The sequence below is a fragment of the Oncorhynchus gorbuscha genome, linkage group LG25, assembly GCF_021184085.1.
Source record: "Oncorhynchus gorbuscha isolate QuinsamMale2020 ecotype Even-year linkage group LG25, OgorEven_v1.0, whole genome shotgun sequence".
NCBI lineage: Eukaryota > Metazoa > Chordata > Actinopteri > Salmoniformes > Salmonidae > Oncorhynchus > Oncorhynchus gorbuscha.
The window spans coordinates 44,565,740-44,592,998 of NC_060197.1; the positions used below are offsets into that span (position 1 = coordinate 44,565,740).

The 27,259-nt window shown below is 43.2% G+C and overlaps 2 protein-coding genes across 3 annotated transcripts in view; one reads left to right on the forward strand and one right to left on the reverse strand.

Annotated features, from left to right (window-relative positions):
- LOC124013976 overlaps nt 1-22,140 on the forward strand; it is a 32,815-nt gene extending 10,675 nt beyond the window's left edge. The window contains exons 16-32 of the mRNA XM_046328591.1: nt 1,123-1,470; nt 4,344-4,870; nt 5,070-5,209; nt 5,369-5,497; nt 5,614-5,948; nt 6,055-6,188; nt 13,477-13,605; nt 16,997-17,244; nt 17,610-17,775; nt 18,181-18,382; nt 19,555-19,685; nt 19,952-20,085; nt 20,175-20,329; nt 20,388-20,594; nt 20,821-20,915; nt 21,048-21,172; nt 21,679-22,140. Coding sequence (XP_046184547.1) covers nt 1,123-1,470; nt 4,344-4,870; nt 5,070-5,209; nt 5,369-5,497; nt 5,614-5,948; nt 6,055-6,188; nt 13,477-13,605; nt 16,997-17,244; nt 17,610-17,775; nt 18,181-18,382; nt 19,555-19,685; nt 19,952-20,085; nt 20,175-20,329; nt 20,388-20,594; nt 20,821-20,915; nt 21,048-21,172; nt 21,679-21,950 — 3,477 coding nt within the window. The 3' untranslated portion in view covers nt 21,951-22,140. The remainder of the gene's footprint in view (nt 1-1,122; nt 1,471-4,343; nt 4,871-5,069; nt 5,210-5,368; nt 5,498-5,613; nt 5,949-6,054; nt 6,189-13,476; nt 13,606-16,996; nt 17,245-17,609; nt 17,776-18,180; nt 18,383-19,554; nt 19,686-19,951; nt 20,086-20,174; nt 20,330-20,387; nt 20,595-20,820; nt 20,916-21,047; nt 21,173-21,678) is intronic.
- Nucleotides 22,097-25,276, reverse strand: LOC124013977 (inhibitor of growth protein 2-like). Of its 2 annotated transcripts, XM_046328593.1 has the most exons (3): nt 24,965-25,276; nt 23,075-23,660; nt 22,097-23,026 (listed from the first exon to the last, which is right to left on the reverse strand). In XM_046328593.1, exons 1-3 carry the CDS (start codon nt 25,107-25,109, stop codon nt 22,942-22,944), a joined length of 816 nt encoding a protein of 271 aa, XP_046184549.1. In that variant the 5' UTR covers nt 25,110-25,276; the 3' UTR covers nt 22,097-22,941. The 2 variants fall into 2 exon arrangements, with proteins under 2 accessions (XP_046184549.1, XP_046184548.1); XM_046328592.1 differs by having other exon boundaries at nt 22,097-23,660.
- Nucleotides 25,277-27,259: the final 1,983 nt, after the last annotated feature.

Below are 27,259 nucleotides of genomic sequence, written 5' to 3' on the forward strand. Positions count from 1 at the left end.
CAACAGTTGGACAATGGATGAAGATACTCCAAATATTTAGAATAGTTTAAATTCATCAATTATTTCACATAAACATTGTTTCGGCATGGACAAATAATGGCAAAATTCAGGCATTTTGGTGGGAAGTCAGATATTCAATATATTGTAAAATGTCACATTTGATTTTCTTTATAAAGCACTCATATATATATATATATATCAGGTATTTAAAAATATATATTAGGAAAGAGGATCTGTGCATCATCTTCACTGGGTATATTTGCATAAATTAATATATTAACATAAAGGGGTGGAACAGAACTTCAACCGCCAAACACTTCCTTTGTCTAGGGCCTATCTGTAATCATAAACTGAGCTGTCTAGACTGTCTCATTAATGATTCATTACTGTAGTTGTCACGTTCTCCTGCATAATTCAACAAGTGTGTCAAGAGAAGAATACCCACGCAATTTAAAATAGATTACACCTGCAGTATTTGTACATACGTTACATTGTTTGTGAGATCAGACATAATATCACTATAATCTGAGTGTTCCTTTGCTGGGAAAAAATGCTTTCATTTCAGTGCATCTAATTTGTAAACATTTCAACTGTATTAAAAAAGCATTTTTAATTGCAAAAAAAAAGAAATTCAACACCCACCTAAATGAAGATATCTTTCTCTTCTACTTCTTGTGATGTAAGTGTTGAGACGTTAAATCCCCGACCAAGCGTTGGCGTTCTCATAGATGCAACGGAAAACCATTGTATTCCATTGAGGCCATTTCGGGTCATAACCGGGTTGTGTTTGATTGGTCATTACAAACGTTTCCGTGGTTGTCACATTAACGGGGGGAAAAACGAATGGCACAAGCAAGAGTGGGAAGAGTCGCCAGAGTAAAATGAAAGCGATCGATCCGGCGAGATTTAAGTGACAAGTGGATTTTGCACCCCTCAAACACAGGAAATAGATGGCTGATAAGGCGAGATTCTCAGGTGGGCGGGGCCTGCTTGTTGCTAAGTTACTGTATGTGAGACATCCTGACCGGTGCCGTTCAGGAACATGTTCTATCTAAAACCCTCTGTCATTATGCTAGTATCAAACTGATTATGATATTCTCAGTTTTTCCCTTCCCTATCCAGAAGTCAGCCCAGCCCACTGTCCTGTCCCTACCACCCCTCAGTCCTGATGACATCACCAAGGCTCTAAAACATAAACTCCAGGCTGACCACCGCAGGCTCCAGGACTGGCAGTGGCAGCTTCTCCTCCAGGCTTGCCTTTCCTGTCCCTCCCCTCTCTACCTGGAGGTTGTCTATGCTGAGTCTGTCCTCTGGAGCTCCTTCTCCCCCCAGGGCAGCCTAGGCCTCCCACCCGACCTGGAAGGGCTCTACGTAGGCCTGCTGGCTTGCTTGGAGAGGACCCACGGGGAGCAGCTGGTGGGACGGGCCGCCGCGGTTATATCGCTCTCCAGAGGTGGCGTCACGGAAGAGGTGGGTGAAACACATTGGTAGTGAAGGAGATTGTAAAGAGCTGTGAGCACATGGAATAACAACGGAAATAGAGAGCCAGACCAATCACACAGATGGACATTGTCTTGAATTGTACCTCATGTACTGGGATTTGAATTTCAAATCGGAAATTCTCTTGAGAAAAATAAAGCTATTCTATTCTACATATATTATTATTATTGTTGTTGTTGTTATAATTTCTATTATTATTGTTATTATTGTCATGATTGCTATTATTATTGATATTATTATAGTTTATTATTATTATTATAGTTATTATTATTATAGTTATTATTATTATAATTTATTATTATTATTATTTTTATTATAGTTTATTATTGTTATTATTATAGTTTATTATTATTATTATTATTATTATTATTATTATTATAGTTTATTATTATTATTATAGTTATTATTATTATAGTTTATAGTTATTATTATTATTATAGTTTATTATTATTATTATTATAGTTATTATTATTATTATTATAGTTTACTATTATTATTATAGTTTATTATTATTATAGTTTATTATTATTATTATTATAGTTTATTATTATTATTATAGTTTATTATTATTATTATAGTTTATTATTATTATTATAGTTTATTATTATTATAGTTTATTATTATTAGTATTATTATTATTATAGTTTATTATTATTAGTATTATTATTATTATAGTTTATTATTATTATTATAGTTTATTATTATTATAGTTTATTATTATTATTATTATGATAGTTTATTATTATTATTATGATAGTTGATTATTATTATAGTTTATTATTATTATAGTTTATTATTATTATTATTATTATAGTTATTATTATTATTATAGTTATTATTATTATAGTTTATTATTATTATTATTATAGTTTATTATTATTATAGTTTATTATTATTATTATTATTATAGTTTATTATTATTATAGTTTATTATTATTATTATAGTTTATTATTATTATTATAGTTATTATTATAGTTTATTATTATTATTATAGTTTATTATTATTATTATAGTTTATTATTATTATTATTATAGTTATTATTATTATTATTATAGTTATTATTATAGTTTATTATTATTATAGTTTATTATTATTATTATTATAGTTATTATTATAGTTATTATTATTATTATTATAGTTATTATTATAGTTTATTATTATTATAGTTTATTATTATTATTATTATTATGGTTTATTATAGTTATTATTATTATTATTATAGTTATTATTATTATTATAGTTTTTTATTATTATTATTATTATTATAGTTATTATTATTATAGTTTATTATTATTATTATAGTTATTATTATAGTTTATTATTATTATAGGTATTATTATATTATTATAGTTTATTATTATTATTATAGTTTATTATTATTATTATTATTATAGTTATTATTATTATAATTATTATTATTATTATAGTTTATTATTATAGTTTATTATTATAGTTTATTATTATAGTTATTATTATAGTTTATTATTATAGTTATTATTATTATTATTATAGTTATTATTATTATTATTATAGTTATTATTATTGTAGTTTATTATTATTATTATAGTTATTATTATAGTTATTATTATTATTATAGTGTATTATTATTATTATAATAGTTATTATTATTATTATTATTATTATAGTTATTATTATTATTATAGTTTATTATTATTATAGTTTATTATTATTATTATAGTTTATTATTATTATTATTATAGTTATTATTATTATAGTTATTATTATTATAGTTTATTATTATTATTATAGTTTATTATTATTATTATAGTTTATTATTATTATTATAGTTTATTATAGTTATTATTATTATTATTATTATAGTTTTTTATTATTATTATTATTATAGTTATTAGTATTATAGTTTATTGTTATTATTATAGTTATTATTATAGTTTATTATTATTATTATAGTTTATTATTATTATAGGTATTATTATATTATTATAGTTTATTATTATTATTATAGTTATTATTATTATAGGTATTATTATATTATTATAGTTTATTATTATTATTATAGTTTATTATTATTATTATTATAGTTATTATTATTATTATTATTATTATTATTATAGTTTATTATTATAGTTTATTATTATAGTTTATTATTATAGTTTATTATTATAGTTATTATTATAGTTTATTATTATAGTTATTATTATAGTTTATTATTATAGTTATTATTATTATTATTATAGTTATTATTATTGTAGTTTATTATTATTATTATAGTTATTATTATAGTTATTATTATTATTATTATAGTGTATTATTATTATTATAATAGTTATTATTATTATTATTATTATAGTTATTATTAGTATTATTATAGTTATTATTATTATTATAGTTTATTATTATAGTTATTATTATTATTATAGTTTATTATTATTATAGTTATTATTATAGTTTATTATTATTATTGTTTATTATTATTATAGTTATTATTGTTGTTATTATTGTTGCCGTTATTATTATTTTTATAATTATTTTTATTATTGTTATTATTATATATATTGTATTATAGTTATTATTATATTTCTTGTTTATAGTTATTATTATAACTATTCTTATAGTTGTTGTTATTATTATCGTTATTATTATTATAGTTATTATTGTTGTTGTTATTATTGTTGCTGTTATTATTAATATCATTGTTTTCGTTATTATTATATATATTGTATTATAGTTATTATTATATATATTTTTTATAGTTATTATTATTATTATAACTATTCTAATAGTTGTTGTTATTATTATAGTTGCTATTGTAATTATGATTGTTATTATAGTTATTGTTATTATTATTATGATCATTAGGAACTACTGGACCTTCTGGGGAGAGATGGGAAGGTTCTACAGGAAGTATCGCTCTTCCATTCATCCTCCACTTCCTCCTCCAGCCTTCCCAGGGTGCCGTGCGTGCTGTGGGCGCGGCTGAGACGAGACCTTGGGGGTCACCTGACGGAGGCGGAGACAGATGGGACGTGGGTCTACCGCTGGACCCACTCTGAGCTGGGTAGGGTGTGTGTGAAACGGTACCTCAAAACAGACGACTCCCGCATGCTTCTACACGCAAACTACGCAGACTACTTCCGGGGTACGGATAGCCCACACAGAAACATATTTCAGCCGCTGGCGTGGAAACTGGAAGAGGACTCAGCGAAAAGTTATGTTTTTAACCTCAGAAAGCTCCATGGCCTGCCCTACCACCTGGTTCGGTCAGGCCAGATACTGGCCTTCCTGTCTGAGTGTGTGTTTAACTATGAGTTCCTGCTGCACAAGGCCTGGGGTCTGTCTGTGCTCCATGTACAAGAGGACTTGAAGGGCGTCGTGCTGCCAGAGAAGTAGGTTCACTGTTGGATACTTCGTCTGAGTTGCTGTTTTGATTCTGTATGTTTGAGATAAGTGATGTGTGTCCTCTGTCTCTCTCTCTCTCTCTCTCTCTCTCTCTCTCTCTCTCTCTCTCTCTCTCTCTCTCTCTCTCTCTCTCACTCTCACTCTCACTCTCACTCACTCACACACACATTTCATTCCCCCTGTCAGGGAGTTGGTAGATATGGAGGTGTTGGCTGCTACTCTGGAGCTCTCCAGGACCGTGCTGCTCCAGGACCCATGCCAGCTAGCCTCCCAGGTTATGGGCCGTCTGGGACAGATAGTTGCTGAAGACCTCCCCGTGGCTCCAGGTACACTTCACCTGCCTTACAATTATCACTGATGGATCAAGTCTCAAATGGATGAGTTTGAAGTGCCTCCAACACAATAAAACATTTTTTTTAAAGCTTCGATACGAGGTTCCCAACTGTTATGGCCTGCTCTCTGTCGGTGTATTGTGTTCATACCAGGTGACCCACAGAAGTTTAGCTACCTGCATGCCCTGCTGGCCCAGTGTGCCCGTTCCTCTCTGCCAGTCCTGGTGCCCTCCTACAGCTTCCTGGTGCCCCCAGGAGAGATCCCACACACCCTGCTGGCAGGTAAAGAACTATAACAAACGATAAGACATGATGCATTAAGACATGGTTGTTATGTCATCCTATGCCATTCTAGGTAAATGGCATGATGAATGCCTTTTCCTCTGGCTCTGCTCCAGGCCACACGTCCAGAGTAACGGCCCTGACCAGGGGACAGAGGGGTCTGGTGGCAGCCACCTGCGATGGGGACGGCACCCTGAAGGTGTGGGACCTGGAACTGGGGCGCGCCGTGAGGACTCTGGAGGGGTTGGGGGGCGTGGTGGGCGACTCCCTCACTCTCTGTCTGGAGGACAGGGTCCTGGTGGTTCGCATGGGACAGAGTCTGCAGGTCAGAGAGGTGGATTCTGGGAAAGTGATCTACTCCGAGAGTGACTCTCTGGACGTTCCTGTGGTAACCACCACGTGTGACGGACAGCTGCTGGTAGCCTTCTATGATGGAAGTCATCTGGTGAAGGTATTGCAACAGTCCAATATATTATCACGTCAGCATAAGCAACATAAACGCTAATTGTTTATGTTCAGGGCCATGGTGATTAATTGACCTCTCTGTGACCTCTCAGGTGTTCGACCTGGTCTCGTCCTGCTCTCTACTGTGCTGTGTCAACATTACCCTGGACTGTGACCCCATCCATAAAGACCATTCCGTACTGGTCTCCCACAACTCCATCAAAGACTATGTCCTTTTCGCCTACAGGTCAGAGTTTAGTCCTTGATTCAGATCCCTGATAGTCCGTAACAACAGCTTCCGTGACAACAGCTTCCGTTACAACAGCTAGTCCGTAACAACAGCTAGTCCATGACAACAGCTAGTCCGTGACAACAGCTAGTCCGTGACAACAGCTAGTCCGTGACAACAGCTAGTCCGTAACAACAGCTAGTCCGTGACAACAGCTAGTATGTTACAACAGCTAGTCCGTGACAACAGCTAGTCCGTGGCAACAGCTAGTTCGTGACAACAGCTAGTCCGTAACAACAGCTAGTCCGTGACAACAGCTAGTCCGTAACAACAGCTAGTATGTTACAACAGCTAGTCCGTGACAACAGCTAGTCCATGACAACAGCTAGTCCGTGACAACAGCTAGTCCGTGACAACAGCTAGTCCGTAACAACAGCTAGTCCGTAACAACAGCTAGTCCGTGACAACAGCTTCCGTGACAACAGCTAGTCCGTAACAACAGCTAGTCCGTAACAACAGCTAGTCCGTAACAACAGCTAGTCCGTGACAACATCTAGTCCGTGACAACAGCTAGTCCGTGACAACAGCTAGTCCGTGACAACAGCTAGTCCGTGACAACAGCTAGTCCGTGACAACATCTAGTACGTGACAACAGCTAGTACGTAACAACAGCTAGTCCATGACAACAGCTAGTCCGTAACAACAGCTAGTCCATGACAACAGCTAGTCCGTGACAACAGCTAGTCCGTGACAACAGCTAGTCCGTGACAACAGCTAGTCCGTAACAACAGCTAGTCCGTGACAACAGCTAGTATGTTACAACAGCTAGTCCGTGACAACAGCTAGTCCGTGGCAACAGCTAGTTCGTGACAACAGCTAGTCCGTAACAACAGCTAGTCCGTGACAACAGCTAGTCCGTAACAACAGCTAGTATGTTACAACAGCTAGTCCGTGACAACAGCTAGTCCATGACAACAGCTAGTCCGTGACAACAGCTAGTCCGTGACAACAGCTAGTCCGTAACAACAGCTAGTCCGTAACAACAGCTAGTCCGTGACAACAGCTTCCGTGACAACAGCTAGTCCGTAACAACAGCTAGTCCGTAACAACAGCTAGTCCGTGACAACATCTAGTCCGTGACAACAGCTAGTCCGTGACAACAGCTAGTCCGTGACAACAGCTAGTCCGTGACAACAGCTAGTCCGTGACAACATCTAGTACGTGACAACAGCTAGTACGTAACAACAGCTAGTCCATGACAACAGCTTCCGTGACAACAGCTAGTCCATGACAACAGCTAGTCCGTGACAATAGCTAATCCGTGACAAAGGCTAGTATGTGACAACAGCTAGTCTGTAACTGGTTCACACAAAAAAACTAAACACGAGTCCGTGACAACAGCTTCCGTGACAACAGCTAGTCCGTAACAACAGCTAGTCCGTGACAACATCTAGTACGTGACAACAGCTAGTACGTAACAACAGCTAGTCCATGACAACAGCTAGTCCGTGACAACAGCTAGTCCGTGACAACATCTAGTACGTGACAACAGCTAGTACGTAACAACAGCTAGTCCATGACAACAGCTTCCGTGACAACAGCTAGTCCATGACAACAGCTAGTCCGTGACAATAGCTAATCCGTGACAAAGGCTAGTATGTGACAACAGCTAGTCTGTAACTGGTTCACACAAAAAAACTAAACACGAAACAAACCAATTATACACATAGGGAGATTCAAGGACATTGAGACTCAGTGTTTTACTCGCAACCTTGAATATTGAAGAAAAAAAATTCCATGGTCGATAGAGTAAACAATATTTCGTTTTTTTTTCTCACGTTATTCGTGATATTTTGTTTGCTTTCCGTCTTTCTTATTCGTTTTTTTTGTTTATTTTGCGTTGGGGCTAATGGTGATTTGTCTCTTAGTGCCATAGAGTAATAACCAATTAGTGACAGGTGTCACTTCTCCTGGTCTGGCTCTTAAATAATATCACATGCCCTCATTGTTAACACACTGTGAAATCAGGCGAGCGTAGTACCTTGACAGATTTCACGGGTCCGGTTTGAAAACACTGTTGAATTATTCAAACAGACTACTTCTCAGGTGCCTATTCAAATGTAATCCTGTATATTAGGAGAAGCTTTTCACACATAAGCCCCTGTCGAATAGACGGATAACGTCGGACACCAGGATATGTGTACATGACACACGAAACGATACATTTTCCAGGCCGTGGTAAAATCTTAATCTTATTTCATGACTTGATTAAATGGGAGGATGGAGGAGGATGTCGTGGACAATGTGATTGGCTGGTGGAATCCATCCTCTCACACCTGAGTGGTGTAAAAGGAATGACAAATTGGGTCGTTGAGGTAGTTAGTAATACAAGCTGTCTGTGGGATGGTTGCAGTATAATGCATTGGGCTTCGGTTTCTGGTGATTACCATCTATATAACCTGCTGCACTGCTGCTTGGATTCCACCTGGCGACCTGTTCACTGTCTGTCCTGGCCCCCCCCCTCCTCTCTCTCCCTCCCGAGCGTTCTACCGCACAATTTGCTAGCCACAAGTCGTTATGTACAGTTAAAAGTCGGAAGTTTACATACACCTTCAGCCAAATAAATTTAAATTCAGGTTTTTCACAATTCCTGACATTTAATCCCGGTAAAAATTCCCATGTCTTAGGTCAGTTAGGATCACCACTTTATTTTAAGAATGTGAAATGTCAGAATAATAGTAGAGATAATTACTATTTATTTCAGCTTTGATTTCTTTCATCACATTCCCAGTGGGTCAGAAGTTGCCTTTAAATGGTTTAACTTGGATCAAACGTTTCAGGTAGTCTTCCACAAACTTCCCACAATAAGTTGGGTGAATTGTGGCCCATTCCTCCTGACAGAGCTGGTGTAACTGAGTCAGGTTTATAGGCCTCCTTGCTCTCACATGCTTTTTCAGTTCTGCCCACAAATGTTCTATAGGATTGAGGTCAGGGCTTTGTGATGGCCACTCCAATACTTGGACTTTGTTGTCCTTAAGCCATTTTGACATAACTTTGGAAGTATGCTTGGGGTCACTGTCCATTTGGAAGGCTCATTTGCGACCAAGCTTTAACTTCCTGACTGATGTCTTGAGATGTTGCTTCAATAGATCCACGTTATTTTCCTACCTCATGATGCCTTCTATTGTGTGAAGTGCACCAGACCCTCCTGCAGCAAAGCACCCCAACAACATGATGCTGCCACCCCCAGGCTTCATGGTTGGGATGGTGTTCGGCTGGCAAGCCTCCCCTTTTTCCTCCAAACATAACGATGGTCATTATGGCCAAACGGTTCTATTTTTGTTTCATCAGACCAGAGGACATTTCTACAAAAAGTACGATCTTTGTCCCCATGTGCAGTTGCAAACCGAAGTCTGGCTTTATTATGGCGGTTTTAGAGCAGTGGCTTCTTCCTTTGCCGAGCGGCCTTTCAGGTTATGTCAATGTAGGACTCGTTTTACGGTGGATATAGACACTTTTGTACCTGTTTTCCTCTGGGATTGATTTGCTCTTTTCACACCAAAGTACATTCATCTCTAGGAGACAGAACGCGTCTCCTTCCTGAGCGGTATGATGGCTGTGTGTTCCCATGGTGTTTATACTTGCATACTATTGTTTGTACAGATGAACGTGTTTCCTTCAGGCATTTGGAAATTGCTCTCAAGGATGAACCAGACTTGTGGAGGTCTACCATTTTTTTATGAGGTCTTGGCTGATTTCTTTTGATTTTCTCATGATGTCAAGCAACGAGGCACTGAGTTTGCGGGTAGGCCTTGAAATACATCCACAGGTACACCTACAATTGACTTAAATTGACTCAATTAGCCTATCAGAAGCTTCTAAAGCCATGACATCATTTTCTGGAATTTTCAAAGCTGTTTAAAGGCACAGTCAACTTAGTGTATGTAAACTTCTGACCACCTGGATTTGTGATACAGTGAATTATAAGTGAAATAATCTGTCTGTAAACAATGACTTGTGTCATGCACAAAGTAGATGTCCTAACCGACTTGCCCAAACTATAGTTTGTTAACAAGAAATGTGTGGAGTGGTTGAAAAACTAGTTTTAATGACACCAACCTAAGTGCATGTAAATCTCTGACTTCAACTGTATATTTTTTTGTGCTATTTGCCTCATGACTCCTGAATACTTTGTTGATCTTTCTTGACCCGACCGTGGGACAGACTATGTTTTGTTCCCAGACTCGGGACTCTGACTCTCTATTGGTTACACAGACGTTTGGCCTCCCATCCCATTCTAACCACCTCTCGCCGGCTTTTATTCATGTTACCTGATGAAATCGTTGTATAATATGATCATGTTTCCATCTGACGCACATTCAGATGTCATAAATCAGCAGCGCTCTCCCTGTTCTATGCTGTGCCTTGATTGTCCTGACACAGGTTAGAGGTCATCATGGAGTGTTATACCTGAGGTTGCCACTGGGGGGCACCCTTATGTTTCTAGTGTCCAGGTGAGCCTGATTGGGATTATTGGGTTCACCTAGTTTAGGACTATTTAGGTTCCTCTATGGAACTGGGCCGGTTGCTCAGGTCTCTTGTCTTGTGTTGTGTTGTGTTGTACTCTTGTGTACTTGCTTTGTTGTTTTTCCTGTGAATACTTCTGTTATGTTCTGTTAATTACTGATGCCCCCTTTAAGGATGAAGCGCCCTTGGTCATGCGCAGTGTTGTTCTATGTTATTCTGGTACTAACTCGTTTGAGTAAATGTGAAGCTCCAGTTCAATTGCTTGTAATTCAGAGTCTTTCTTATTATATAAATAAATACTAAGTGTTAAGACACTACAACTTCAGTAAACATTATGGATTTTCCCTCACCTCTGCCTGCCGCGTTTCTCTGCACCTGGGTCTGAGTTCGCACTAGAGTTATTGTCACAGTTCACAGCTCCAATCCAGACGTGTTGGTCATTATTGAGACCTGGTTCAGGAAGAGTGCTATGAACACTGATGATAACCTTTCTGGTTGATAACCTTTTTCGGCAAGACAGATCTTCCAAAGGTGGTGGAGTGGCAATCTTTACCAGGGATCACCTTCAGTGCTCGGTTGTCTCCACCAAGTCTGTCCCCAAACAATTTGATTTGCTGGTTTTAAGTATTAAACTTTCAAATAGCTCTTTGTTGACTGTTGCTGGGTGACTGTTGCTGGGTGACTGTTGCTGGGTGACTGTTGCTGGGTGCTATCGTCCTCCATCAGCATCGGCCTGTACCCTAACCTGCCCTAAGGTCTCTCCTGGCCCCCCATACCAAGTCTGAATTAGTCTTGCTTGGTGACCTAAACTGGGACATGCTTTAACCACTTGACCAAGTGAAATGGAACTCCCTAAATTTTTATCAGATTGTTACCAATCAAACAAGGTATGACTCCAAACACCCAGAAAAGGCTACTCTTCTTGATGTTATCCACACAAATAATCCTGATTAGGTATCAGTCTGGTGTTTTCTGTAATGACCTTAGTGATCACTGTTTTACAGCCTGTGTTCATAATGGCTGCTCAGTGAAATGACCTGTCCTCATATTCACTTGCTAAAAAAAAGAAGAAAAAATGAGCAAGCCTTCCTTCATGAACTGGCTTCTGTAAATTGATGTAGAATCAGCTTGATCTCCTCTGTCGAAGACGCTTGGACCTTCTTTTGGACATAATTTATAGATCAGCAGGTGAGGGTGCTCTCTAGCGGCTAGATGTTCTTTACCATTCGGCCATCAGATTTGCCACCAATGTTCCTTATAAGACACATCACTGCATTCTATACTCCTCTGTAAACTGGTCATCTCTGTATATCTGTCGCAAGACCCACTGGTTGATACTTATTTATAAAACCCTCTTAGGCCTCACTCCCCCCTATCTGAGATATCTACCGCAGCCCTCATCCTCCACATACAACACCCGTTCTGCCAGTCACATTCTGTTAAAGGTCCCCACGGCACACACATGCCTGGGTCGCTCGGTCTTTCAGTTCACTGCAGCCAGCGACTGGAACGAGCTGCAACAAACACTCAAACTGGACAGTTTTATCTCCAACTCTTCATTCAAAGACTCAATCATGGACACTATCAGTGACAGTTGTGGCTGCTTCGCGTGATGCATTGTTGTCTCTACCTTCTTGCCCTTTGTGCTGTTGTCTGTGCCCAATAATGTTTGTACCATGTTTTGTTCTGGTACCATTTTGTTTACTACCATGTTGTTGTCATGTTGTGTTGATACCATGCTGTGTTGTCATGTGTTGCAGCCTTGCTATGTTGTCTTTAGGTCTCTCTTTATGTAGTGTTGTCTCTCTTGTCGTGATGTGTGTTTTGTCCAATACTTACATGTTGCATGAGGTCTTTTTGTCTTTTGGTAGGCCGTCATTGTAACTAAGAATTTGTTCTCGACTCAAATCAAATCAAATCAAATGTATTTATATAGCCCTGTCTGGGTCTGACTGGGTCTGGGTCTGGCTGAGTCTGGGTCTGGCTGAGTCTGGGTCTGGCTGGGTCTGGGTCTGGCTGAGTCTGGGTCTGGCTGGGTCTGGCCTAGTCTGGGTCTGGCTGGGTCTGGCTGAGTCTGGGTCTGGCTGAGTCTGGGTCTGGCTGGGTCTGGCTGAGTCTGGGTCTGGCTGGGTCTGGCCTAGTCTGGGTCTGGCTGGGTCTGGCTGAGTCTGGGTCTGGCTGAGTCTGGGTCTGGCTGAGTCTGGGTCTGGCTGGGTCTGGCCTAGTCTGGGTCTGGCTGGGTCTGGCCTAGTCTGGGTCTGGCTGAGTCTGGGTCTGGGTCTGGCTGGGTCTGGCCTAGTCTGGGTCTGGCTGGGTCTGGCCTAGTCTGGGTCTGGCTGAGTCTGGGTCTGGGTCTGGCTGGGTCTGGCCTAGTCTGGGTCTGGCTGAGTCTGGGTCTGGCTGGGTCTGGGTCTGGCTGAGTCTGGGTCTGACTGGGTCTGGCTGGGTCTGGGTCTGGCTGAGTCTGGGTCTGGCTGAGTCTGAGTAGCCAAGGCAGTGTCTTGATGGGCCTTTAATAGTCTCTCTCTCTCTGTCGATCTCTCTCTCTCTCTCTCTCTCTCTCTCTCTCTCTCTCTCTCTCTCTCTCTCTCTCTCTCTCTCTCTCTCTCTCTCTCTCTGTCTCTCACTTTGTCTCACTTTGTCTCTCTCTGTTTCTCTGTTTCTCTGTTTCTCTGTCTCTCTCTCTCTCTCTCTCTCTCTCTCTCTCTCTCTCTCTCTCTCTCTCTCTCTCTCTCTCTCTGTCTCTCTCTGTCTCTCTCTGTCTCTCTCTGTCTCTCAGGTCTGGAGGTCAGGCAGCGGTGCTTAGTGCCAGAGGGGGGGCTGTGTTGTCTGTCCTCAGAGCCCAGCATGGTGCTGCCTCCATACAAGGAGTGGAGATGACCAATCAGTACCTACTGCTCTTCTGCAGGTATCTGTTTTATATATTTAGAATGGTGTGGGCGTACCCCAAAAACAGAATGGTGTGGGCGTATCCCAAAAACAGAATGGTGTGGGCGTACCCCAAAAACAGAATGGTGTGGGCGTATCCCAAAAACAGAATGGTGTGGGCGTACCCCAAAAACAGAATGGTGTGGGCGTACCCCAAAAACAGAATCGTGTGGGCGTACCCCAAAAACAGAATGGTGTGGGCGTACCCCAAAAACAGAATGGTGTGGGCATACCCCAAAAACAAAATGGTGTGGGCGTACCCCAAAAACAGAATGGTGAGGGGGTACCCAAAAAACAGAATGGTGTGGGCGTACCCCAAAAACAGAATCGTGTGGGCGTACCCCAAAAACAGAATGGTGTGGGCGTACCCCAAAAACAGAATGGTGTGGGCATACCCCAAAAACAGAATGGTGAGGGCGTACCCCAAAAACAGAATGGTGTGGGCGTATATCAAATCAAATCAAATCAAATTTATTTATATAGCCCTTCGTACGTCAGCTGATATCTCAAAGTGCTGTACAGAAACCCAGCCTAAAACCCCAAACAGCAAACAATGCAGGTGTAAAAGCACGGTGGCTAGGAAAAACTCCCTAGAAAGGCCAAAACCTAGGAAGAAACCTAGAGAGGAACCGGGCTATGTGGGGTGGCCAGTCCTCTTCTGGCTGTGCCGGGTAGAGATTATAACAGAACATGACCAAGATGTTCAAATGTTCATAAATGACCAGCATGGTCAAATAATAATAAGGCAGAACAGTTGAAACTGGAGCAGCAGCACAGTCAGGTGGACTGGGGACAGCAAGGAGCCATCATGTCAGGTAGTCCTGGGGCACGGTCCTAGGGCTCAGGTCCTCCGAGAGAGAGAAAGAAAGAGAGAATTAGAGAGAGCATATGTGGGGTGGCCAGTCCTCTTCCGGCTGTGCCGGGTGGAGATTATAACAGAACGTGGCCAAGATGTTCAAATGTTCATAAATGACCAGCATGGTTGAATAATAGTAAGGCAGAACAGTTGAAACTGGAGCAGGAGCATGGCCAGGTGGACTGGGGACAGCAAGGAGTCCTCATGTCAGGTAGTCCTGGGACATGGTCCTAGGGCCCAGGCCAGTTGAAACTGGAGCAGCAGCATGGCCAGGTGGACTGGGGACAGCAAGGAGTCATCATGTCAGGTAGTCCTGGGGCATGGTTCTAGGGCTCAGGTCCTCCGAGAGAGAGAAAGAAAGAGAGAAGGAGAGAATTAGAGAACGCACACTTAGATTTACACAGGACACCGAATAGGACAGGAGAAGTACTCCAGATAAACAAACTGACCCTAGCCCCCGACACATAAACTACTGCAGCATAAATACTGGAGGCTGAGACAGGAGGGGTCAGGAGACACTGTGGCCCCATCCGAGGACACCCCCGGACAGGGCCAAACAGGAAGGATATAACCCCACCCACTTTGCCAAAGCACAGCCCCCACACCACTAGAGGGAAATCTTCAACCACCAACTTACCATCCTGAGACAAGGCCGAGTATAGCCCACAAAGATCTCCGACACGGTACAACCCAAGGGGGGGGGGGGGGGACCCAGACAGGCCGACCACAACAGTGAATCAACCCACCCAGGTGACGCACCCCCCCCAGGGACGGCACGAGAGAGCCCCAGCAAGCCAGTGACTCAGCCCCCGTAACAGGGCTAGAGGCAGAGAATCCCAGTGGAAAAAGGGGAACCGGCCAGGCAGAGACAGCAAGGGCGGTTCGTTGCTCCAGAGCCTTTCCGTTCACCTTCCCACTCCTGGGCCAGACTACACTCAATCATATGACCCACTGAAGAGATGAGTCTTCAGTAAAGACTTAAATATCGGTCATTAAAAATATTCATAGGAGTAGACAGCTGATTGGCTGGCTCAGGCAATGAGCCAACATGTCATGTAATATGAGGAAATAGCAACCATTTTTTTAATGCTTTGGCCACAATTACGAGTAGGCCTTTAGGTATGAGTTAGCAGAATATTAACTTTTAAAAGTACGATTTTCACTCGCGACAGTTACTTTAAGTGCAAGTATGCATCCCCTCCATTAACCATAACCCTATGTTATGCATTACAACACAGAATGCATAGCTCATAAGGCATTATAGATGTGTGTGTATAATGCCTTATGAACAGAGTAGTCATAAGTGCTTCTGAAAAGTCTATCGCGGCATCATAATCACATTATCATATTAGATGTTTTATTAAAGAAACAGACCATTGCTATTCATAATGCACCTGCCTATGTTTATGCCTCCCTCCCTCCCTCCCTCCCTCATCCCTCCCTCCCTCCCTCATCCCTCCCTCCTTCATCCCTCCCTCCCTCATCCCTCCCTCCCTCATCCCTCCCTCCCTCATCCCTCCCTCCCTCCCTCCTCCCTCATCCCTCCCTCCCTCCCTCCCTCATCCCTCCCTCATCCCTCCCTCCCTCCCTCCCTCCTCCCTCATCCCTCCCTCCCTCATCCCTCCCTCCCTCCCTCCTCCCTCATCCCTCCCTCCCTCCCTCATCCCTCCCTCATCCCCCTCCCTCCCTCATCCCTCCCCCTCCCTCATCCCTCCCTCCCTCATCCCTCCCTCCCTCCCTCATCCCTCCCTCCCTCATCCCTCCCTCCCTCCCTCCCTCATCCCTCCCTCCCTCCCTCCCTCATCCCTCCCTCCCTCCCCCTCATCCCTCCCTCATCCCTCCCTCCTCCCTCCCTCCCTCCCTCCCTCCCTCCCTCATCCCTCCCTCCCTCATCCCTCCCTCCTCCCTCCCTCCCTCCCTCATCCCTCCCTCCCTCATCCCTCCCTCCCTCATCCCTCCCTCCCTCCCTCCCTCCCTCCCTCCCTCATCCCTCCCTCCCTCATCCCTCCCTCCCTCCCTCCCTCCCTCCCTCCCTCCCTCCCTCCCTCCCCTCATCCCTCCCTCCCTCCCTCCCTCCCCCCCCTCCCTCCCTCCCCCTCCCTCCCTCCCTCCCTCCCTCCCTCCCTCCCTCCCTCCCTCCCTCCCTCCCTCCCTCCCTCCCTCCCTCCCTCCCTCCCTCCCTCCCTCCCTCCCTCCCTCATCCCTCCCTCCCTCATCCCTCCCTCCCTCCCTCCCTCCCTCCCTCCCTCATCCCTCCCTCCCTCATCCCTCCCTCCCTCCCTCCCTCCCTCCCTCCCTCCCTCCCTCCCTCCCTCCCTCCCTCCCTCCCTCCCTCCCTCCCTCCCTCCCTCCCCCTCCCTCCCTCCCTCCCTCATCCCTCCCTCCCTCCCTCCCTCATCCCTCCCTCCTCCCTCCTCCCTCCCTCCCTCCCTCCTCCCTCATCCCTCCCTCCCTCCCTCCTCCCTCCCTCCCTCATCCCTCCCTCCCTCCTCCCTCATCCCTCCCTCCCTCCCAGGTACCCTTACAAGCGGGACAGTGAGATCATTCATATTGAGCTGTATAGCACGGCCAGTTTCAAGTACGAGCGCTCCATTCTGGGCTGCAGCCAGGACGACATCTCCCAGGTCACCGTCAACCGGACGGGGACGCACGCCGTGGCCTTCTGCCCCTCCCCCCGCACCGGCATCACGCAGGTCGTGACATGGAACCTGGAGACAGAGGACCACAAACACATCGCCCGTTTCCCCGGGATACTGACTGCAGGTTAGTAAGAGCGGTTAGGTGGAGACTTACAGGCATTGGTTGCTCTCTTGGTTGACTGATTGGAAATCGGTTAGAATGTGGTGGAGTCGGAGACTGTTCGGAAAAGGCTTAAAGTTCATCCGGGTATTATCTTGCAGTGTTTGTGTCTAACGGTGACGAGACTGCTGCGGATTCATAAAAATAGGCCCAGAGAATAAACATACCACCATTTAATTCACATGACATGACCTATCAGTGAACTTCGTCCGAGACTAACATTGACATTGACAGACACAAACCGCTTACTTTTGATGCTAAATTGACGTTGAGTTTTTCGTTCAGGAAAACCATTTCCTATTGGTCCTCTCCCCTCCCCCTGTCTGTAGGTGTGTGCTTGGAACTGCGGCTCTGTGTGGGCGTGTGCAGTGGGGAGAGGTACCCAAGGCTGTGGCACCTGACCTCCAGGGTCAACGATCAGACCCTCACCTACAATGTCCACAAGGTGAAGAGGGATGGCACAGAAGAGGTCATCCTCATGGGGAAACGCCCACGGTAGGTCTTTATCAACAATCCACTATTTACAGTACTATTATTATCTCAATAATATCAGGATTAGTATTCTCTGTTCTATTTGCTGTATTGTTTAAATAGTACTGATAATAGTATTTTAAATATTCAGACATTATTGGTTTCTTTTAACGTCATCTCAATAGGCTAAATTGCTATCCTCCTCCTCCTCCTCCTCCATATTCACTGTTCTATTTACACAGCATAGTTGAGAAGTGTACATACCCACTGGGGATTTGCTCCTGCTGCCCAGCTCTTTCACATCATTGCCAGTTGAAGGAGATGAGACAAGGAGGAAGGAAGCCACTTTATATTATTGAGATGCACCCTCATATGCATCTGCTTTGATTGCCTTGCTCTTCCCTGGGTCTCTTCTCCCTCCGGTGACAGCTACGCGGTGTGCAAGTCCCTACGGCCTGGCACGGTACGGGTCTGGAACCTGGCCAGATCCAGGTTCAGAGGTCGACCTGTCAGAGTGGAGCACGGTCTCTATGGCAACACCGACGTGGCCTTAGCCCACGACCTGAAGCTGTACATCCTGACAGACAGAGGGACGGCCACCTTCACAGACACCCCCTCACCCATATTCCAGGTCACCGGCTTCCGTACTTCATGTATCAGTTAGCCTGGGATCCCTACTTCATGTATCAGTTAGCCTGGGATCCCTACTTCATGTATCAATTAGCCTGGGATCCCTACTTCATGTATCAGTTAGCCTGGGATCCATACTTCATGTATCAGTTAGCCTGGGATCCCTACTTCATGTATCAGTTAGCCTGGGATCCCTACTTCATGTATCAATTAGGGATCCTGGGGATCCCTACTTCATGTATCAGTTAGCCTGGGATCCCTACTTCATGTATCAATTAGCCTGGGATCCCTACTTCATGTATCAGTTAGCCTGGGATCCCTACTTCATGTATCAGTTAGCCTGGGATCCCTACTTCATGTATCAGTTAGCCTGGGATCCCTACTTCATGTATCAATTAGCCTGGGATCCCTACTTCATGTATCAGTTAGCCTGGGATCCCTACTTCATGTATCAGTTAGCCTGGGATCCATACTTCATGTATCAGTTAGCCTGGGATCCATACTTCATGTATCAGTTAGCCTGGGATCCCTACTTCATGTATCAGTTAGCCTGGGATCCATACTTCATGTATCAGTTAGCCTGGGATCCATACTTCATGTATCAGTTAGCCTGGGATCCATACTGAATCCACTCTGATCTACACTGTTCTTTCATTTCACGGTTACACTTGAAGTCATCTCATGAGTTGACAGTAGCATACTTGTAGTGACATATGTTCATGTGACTGCTTATAGCAGGGTTCCCCCAAATGGCGTGGTTTTATTTGGCCCCCCATATTTTCTGAGCAAAAAATAATAATATATATATATTTATTGTTGGACATAGTAGACTGAAAACACTAGGAAATCAGCTCCCAAATTATTTTAATTTAAGAAATCTGTTCCCAAGTATTCCCATGTATAAGAGAGAAACGTGATCTTATACAAATGTAATCAAGATTTGAAACGATTATGTTTTAGTCAAACATTAAATCTGTTTGGGCTTCAATTTGCCGTCTACAATTTGTAATCATCCGTCCATCCACTCTAGAAAAAAAACGGCCTGCGTCTGAATCTAGTTGATGATCCCTGGCCTATAGGTTTTAGCCCGGGTCTCCTACATGCAACAAGACTGTGTTAGCCCACTGAGCTAAACGTCTAGTCATTCATCTTCTGTTTCACTTGACACCGTAGACTCTACTGGTCTATGACCTGATCAAGAGAAGCTACGTGAGGAGACAGTCTGGTCTCTACATCGTCCCCTGTCCCCGACACGAATACAGGCTTCTGGAGGGGCAGCTACTTCTGGGTCTGTCTGAGACGAGGTGAGAGCGATTCGGTTACTTGAAACAAGCACCAGCTAACTTAGTCCACTTCCTGAAACACCACACCTGACCTGTTTTATTTGGGACTGTTGGTAGGTACAGGGATCATGACCTGTTTCATTTGGGACTGTTGGGAGGTACAGGGATCATGACCTGTTTTATTTGGGACTGTTGGGAGGTACAGGGATCATGACCTGTTTCATTTGGGACTGTTGGGAGGTACAGCGATCATGACCTGTTTCATTTGGGACTGTTGGGAGGTACAGGAACCATCTGATTTTGTGGGACCTGGAGTCTGGGTATATCAAAGGGAGGATGAAAGCATCCCACACAGAGTCTCTCCTGTCCAGCAGCACCGTCAGAGACAGACAGTCCCAGATACCACCAAATGAGACCACAGGTAACAATACCAGAGACCAATACCAGAAAAGTTGTGCACGGGGATCTAGCTAAGCTATTTCACTACTATTTGGTAACTGTTTCCTCCAGCTCTAGTGATGCCCTGGGACAGGCGGACAGAGAGCCACTCTGCTAAGTGTAGGAGGCTGGAGAAGGAGGATCAGAGGGAGAAGGAGGAGCAGCGCAGTCTAGACAGGGAGAAATACAACTCCATAGACCAGTACCTTCTCAGTGGGGATCAACAGGTAAAATGTGTGTTTGTGTCGTGATGTATCTTCATTCCCCTGATCCCCTCACTACCAGGTGGTGGTGTGCTCCTATTTCTCCCACCACCTCAACGTTTTCAGCGTGGGGTCCCAGGACCACCTCCACACCCTGGAGGATAGGACGTCCCTGCTGATCCTCCACACCGCCGCCCTCACACACCCCGGGGGACACCTGGTGCTGGCCAACTACAGCCAAGCTCAGCATATACCTTACCTCACCCTCTGGGACCTTCAGAAAGGCACGGTATGTACATTCTTAGAGAAAAGGGTTACAAAAGGGTTCATCGGCTGTCCCCATAGGAGAACCTTTTTTATTCTAGGTAGAACCCTTTTGAGTTCCGTGTTTAACCATCTGTGGAAAGGGTTGTACGTGGAACCAAAAAGGGTTCTTCAACGGGTTCTAGATATAACCTTTTCTTCTGAGTGTACAGTATAAAGATTATTGTATTTTTTTTTTACACTTGTGAAAGGTGAGGAAAAGATTGAAGAACGAGCCAAGAGTCTGTTGTGTGGCAATCACAGATGATGCCAGCAGAGTCGCCTTTGGGATCAGCGGATGTAACAAGTAATAAGTTTCAAAATGACACGTCACTCATAACATCTCCGAGTCATTTAAGTTCCATATCTAAACATATGGCTCATGCCTTTATGGTCTGTCACAATGAGAAGGCTCATGCTTACCTCTTCTCCCGATTAGGCTTAAAGTGTGGGATCCCTTCAGGAGAAATCACAAGACTATCTCTGGCTACGCCAGCCTGAGGCTAGGAGGATCCAACCAGCTTTATATCACTGAGGGAGGAGCCAAAGCCATTCTACTAGCAGGTAGGACAGAGACCACTTTAGATTTTCAGCTATCTTTCCCTTTTATAGAAAAGTGAGATAATTAGGTTTCTCTGTGCACAAAGATATTGGCAACCTTGCACAAGTCACGATTTCTTCTCAAAATATATGTGAAAAAAACATGCACAGGACTCAAAACAAATATTTAAACTCACTTCAAAGTTTTAAAAAATGATCTGGACTAAATTATCCCAAATTCAGATACGTTTGCCTGGAGGAAAGTCATCCTCGACAACTGTAATTGACCCTACTTGTGGTAAGTTGCAGGTGCCATTCAACCAGTTTTGAAAAGAGAAAACAACTTTTACATTGACAAGTGCAAGGGTGCCACTATATTTGAGCGCATCGGTAAGGGATAGTGGGGAGTGGAACAGGGTGTTCACAAACAACTGATAGAATGTGTGTTTACACTCAAGAGAAAGTAGAGTGAGTTATAGTGTCACACAGGTTATAGTAAAGTGACAATTCATGCTGTTTTATTCACACAGGTGAGCTGAGCCTATGGGACTTGGAGGCCTGCAACGTCCTCTCTGTCCTTTCCCCTGATGCCCACGTCCAGTGTCTGACCCTCCTTGGAGGAGACAACAGTAGCACCCTACTGTTGGGCCTTAGCCACAGCCCCGCCCTCGTCGCAGTCAGGCTGACGTCACAGGGGGTCGCCGTGGCAACCGGCTCCAGGGACGAAGACGTGTTCTCGGAGTCCAGTAGTAGCGAGGACGAAGACGAAAAGGACAGTCAGACACACGTAGGACTGGAGTAGAGTTTGTTCAGGAACTTCATGTTATGAGTATTTGGAGATATCCCGACTTACCGAGACACTTCAGCCTTCGAACAGGATGACCTGATAAGTAGAATGTGAAATGTGTACATTTATACGTTTAAGAAAAGACAAGGATTGGTCTCCCATCTGCAATAGAACTGTTTTAATGGATATAAAATAAACATTACATGCCATTACACTAGTTTGACAAAGTATGTAGAATGTCAGCACAAACATGACATACCATTCTGACGGTGCCCCATCATCATCATCATCATCATCATCATCATATAGCAAATCAAAGTGCTGCACCTGAGGATGGTCAGTTGGTCAAGAAATCATAAAACAACCTAAAAATGTGTAGTATTGTGTCAAATCCCAGCTCAGGTAAGTACTTCACATAAGGCTGAAACAGAGCAATCTTGCCCTCCATCTGCCATACAATTAAAACGTAGCACAATTAACTATTTAGCCCCAATCGGTAGTGACCAAATCAATCAATCCAGACTTGTTGATTTGGAACATATTTATTTTTTTAAACTGCATAAGAAATGAAACTTACTGAATTGAAAGACGGGGCGAACATAATGCATTCATTTTCACAAAAAGAGGACATCATTCAGGTACATTACATCAAGTCAAAATGGCCAGTAAGCCAAAATATGCTTTTTGAGTTACTTTAATTCCATTCAGCCAAGTGTTGAGTAACACGATAGAACCCAGTAGATGGCAGCTTTAGGCTTCTTAAAGTCAACATCTGGCTTCCCAGAATAACCTTTAGGCTTCAGTGTGGGTCCACCAGTATGGTAACAGCACCAGTTCAGTATTGGTCAAACCCTTTACTCAAGAGTAGGCGCTGCAGGAGGAAAAAGTGTTTTGATTGTGCTCTCAAAACTTCACAACATTTAGTCATACCTTGAATGACTTACTTTGACAAACTCAACCCTCAGTTCGGCAATGTTCCCGAGAGGAAAGAGAGGACATGTCACAACTACCTGGACCTCCTGTCCTTTTTGTTCTTATCCAGGCTTTTGTCCATAGTCTTTTCATTGTCCCCTCTGCACTTGGGACAGAACCACTTCCCCTTGGGCTTGTAGGTGAGCCCCACGCAGGAGAAGTGGAACCACTCGATGGGGCACGCGTCGTTATCGCAGCCAATCATCTCGCCGTAGGACACCTGCTCACACAGGCAGTAGGTGGGCTCGTTGGGGTCGATGGTGAATTCCACAGGCGAGGCGCCTCGCTCCTGCTTGGCCTTGCGCTTCTTCTTCTTGGCAGACTTTGACCTCTTCTCCCGCGGCTGCATAGGCAGTTCGTCCACCGGGTCATCCATCACTGTTCCGTTCCCTGAGGCGTGGTTGGCGTCGCGGCTCTCGCTGTTGCGCTGACGTCTCGGCCGGCGGGCGGAGGAGCGCTCCGCAGGTGTGGACACCGCCGCCTCCTGAACGGAACCGGAGCGCCGCTCGGTGACGACCCGTTCCCGCTCGCTGGCCTCGCTGGGCTCCTGGAGACAGAGGGAGTGGGAGTCCATCTGGCGGGAACGGTTCTCTACCAGCTCAGTCATCTGGGTGACCACATGGATCTTCTCGTCGCCCAGCTCCTGGCTGCTGATGAGGGCCCGCTGCAGCTGGATCTGAAGCCTCTTACGCTGTGCCGCGTCCCGCTCGCCCTGGTAGCGCTCGTAGACATCGTCGACCTCCTTCAGGACCTCTGCAAAGCACACAGAATGACAAGAGTTCAATGTTAGGATGGGTGTCTAATGCAATTGTGGAGTTACTATTGAGTTGAGAAATTTGCATTGGGAATACAATCCTATCCGACGCTGTGTCAGTCAGAGGACACTTTTACATACTCAATGAAGTTCCTGGTAGGAACAGGGGGCAAATGCATTAAGAATTTCCCTTTTGTGCACAATTGTATGCACATTTTATTGTTGCTGCAAACTGTAGGAGCACTGAAATCAGCTGACGTCAATCTGACAAACGAGTAATAAGATGGAAGATATTAGAATTGATAGATTCCTTACTACTTCCGCATTGGTTTATATTCAGGAAGTGATGACACTTTCTGCCTGATCAGGGGTCGTCACTAGTTGCCACAAAGTCATAAACCCCGCCTGTTTCTACATTGGTCTTGAAAACCATAACCACGCTGCTAACATTTATGCCTAACCTTAACTACTAAAAAGCGAATTTGAGTTATGAATTTGTACGATATTGACAATGGTAACTAGTGACAGCCCTGGTCAGGGGGTTGTCCCTCTGCATGCTAAGTGGATCACACACACACACACACACACACACACACACACACACACACACACACACACACACACGACTACAACAACACTTGGGGCGTACAACTGTCAGACGAAGTAACGATACTGGCACAACAAAAAGAGACATTTTCATTTTCACCGGCGGATTGCAACCACGACCATCCGTTTAACTAAACGGAGTTGACGTTACTCCGAATATAACATTTTCTAGCAAGCAACACCTTCGACCAAAAAAAAAAAAAAGTCAACATCCCTTGCATAGTAAACATTAAAAAATAAAAAATAAAAACGCATGCAAATGAAAAGGAAAAAAAGGGTTTGACCAACTCGTAAGTAAAGCCGCTAAACGACACAAATAAACACCTCTTCTTGCCAAAATGGCTGATCTGTGGTTCATCAATCTCAATGCAACTCGGACCTCACTTCCGAGACGTTTTATGGATAACAAATTTAAAAAAGGCATACAATAACTACTCGATAGAAGAACCAAAACGTTATATTTCAGAAAGAAAAACCATGGGATAGGGTGGGGGGGGACATCTGAGTTTAATACTAGCTAGCTAATGTTAGCTAGTTGCTAATGTATGGAGTATTAACATCAGCTAGTTACTGTAGCTGTCTAAAGTGACTGTGGCACTGGGCAACACAACGCACTCGTTTTTAATACGATTTTTTTTTATCGTCATAGCTCTTAAATAAAACCACCAAAAAAAACAACGAAAGAATAAAACAATACCTTGATACTTTGAGTCAATTTCTCGTAGCAGAGAGACGTTTCTTTGTATATCCAAAGGCAGGGATTCAACACATTCCAAATAATCTTCCACATAGCTGACGAGTTGCGACTTTTCTACGTTTGGGTAATGATTATGACCTAACATTGTTCCACCGATGCATCGAGACAAGAAAACATGTACATAGATTTGAGATGATAAAAAAATTTAAAATAAAAAATGTATCTAGCTAGTATGGTTTGTAATGGGCAGTTCCATCCGCAAGGCGAACTGCAGCACTTCACTTCAAACAAAAACTGCACCCACTGCGCATGAGCGGGTATATTCCTTTTATGGCAATGCATCGCATTTTCACATTTTTTTACTTGGAGGGATGGGCCATTCATATTTCTAGCTTTTGGATTGGCTGTGAATTTTTTTTTTACTTGGCCGGATGGGCCATTCATATTTCTAGCTTTTGGATTGGCTGTGAACATTTTTATTACTTGGCGGGATGGGCCATTCATATGTCTAGCTTTTGGATTGGCTGTGAACATTTTTTTACTTGGCGGGATGGGCCATTCATATGTCTAGCTTTTGGATTGGCTGTGAACATTTTTTTACTTGGCGGGATGGGCCATTCATATGTCTAGCTTTTGGATTGGCTGTGAACTTTTTTTTTACTTGGCGGGATGGGCCATTCATATGTCTAGCTTTTGGATTGGCTGTGAACATTTTTTTACTTGGCGGGATGGGCCATTCATATGTCTAGCTTTTGGATTGGCTGTGAACATTTTTTTACTTGGCGGGATGGGCCATTCATATGTCTAGCTTTTGGATTGGCTGGGAACATTTTTTTTACTTGGCGGGATGGGCCATTCATATGTCTAGCTTTTGGATTGGCTGTGAACTTTTTTTTAGTTGACGGGATGGGCCATTCATATGTCTAGCTTTTGGATTGGCTGTGATTTTTTTTTTACTTGGCGGGATGGGCCATTCATATTTCTAGCTTTTGGATTGGCAGTGAACAAGATACTGATTTGTCGCCACAGTGTTTTAGGCTCCAATGTTACGTTTGTCAACAACTGTCGTCACCGATTTAACCACTAGATGGCGCTATAGGCTTACTCTATTCAGCTACAACGGGTAGTTTGAAACGGAAACAAATCATCTGTGGCGACAAATTAAGGATATAATCCTAACTATTTTCCTAACGTTAACCTCGTGCTCCAAACCTGCTATGTTAGTTTTCATAATCCGCCACGTTAATTCGCCAAACCTGCCACGTTAATTATGATAACCTGTCCGTTAATTATCGTAACCTGCTATGTAAACAAAATATCTGGCAACAAATCACCAATAAAACCACATTTGTATTATGAACTTTTCCCGAGAAAGTAAGCCATTCATTTATATTTTATTAGGATCCCCATCAGCTGTTGCGAAAGCAACAGCTACTTTTACTGGGGTCCACATGAAACATGACACAACACAGAACATTAATAGACAAGAAGAGCTCAAGGACAGAACTTCATACATTTTAAAATGGCACACACAGTCTACATATCGATACAGACACACAAAATATCCAGGTCCAATAGGGGAGAGGTGTTGTGCCGTCAGGTGTTGCTTTATCTGTTTATGAAACCAGGGTTGCTGTTCATTTGAGCAATATGAGATGGAAGGGAGTTCCATGTAATAATGGCTCTGTATAATACTGTATGGTTTATAGAATTTGTTCTGGAAATTGGGGACTGTGAAAAGACCCATGGTGGCATGTCTGATGGGCTAAGTGTGTGTGTCAGAGCTGAGCGTAAATTGACTATGCAAACAATTTGGCATTTTCAACACATTAATGTTTCTTATAAAAAGAAGAAGTGATGCAGTCAGTCTCTACTCAACTCTTAGCGAAGAGAGACTGGCGTGCATAGCATTTATATTATCCCTCTGATTACAATGAAGAGCAAGACCTGCCTTTTTGTTCTGGGCCAGCTGCAACATAACTAGGTCTTTCTTTGCTGCACTTGACCACATGACTAGACAATAACCAAGCTAAGACTAAACTAGGGGCTGCAGGACTTGACCACATGACTAGACAATAACCAAGCTAAGACTAAACTAGAGGCTGCAGGACTTGACCACATGACTAGACAATAACCAAGCTAAGACTAAACTAGGGGCTGCAGGACTTGACCACATGACTAGACAATAACCAAGCTAAGACTAAACTAGGGGCTGCAGGACTTGACCACATGACTAGACAATAACCAAGCTAAGACTAAACTAGGGGCTGCAGGACAGTGGCAGGTCCTTGGTAA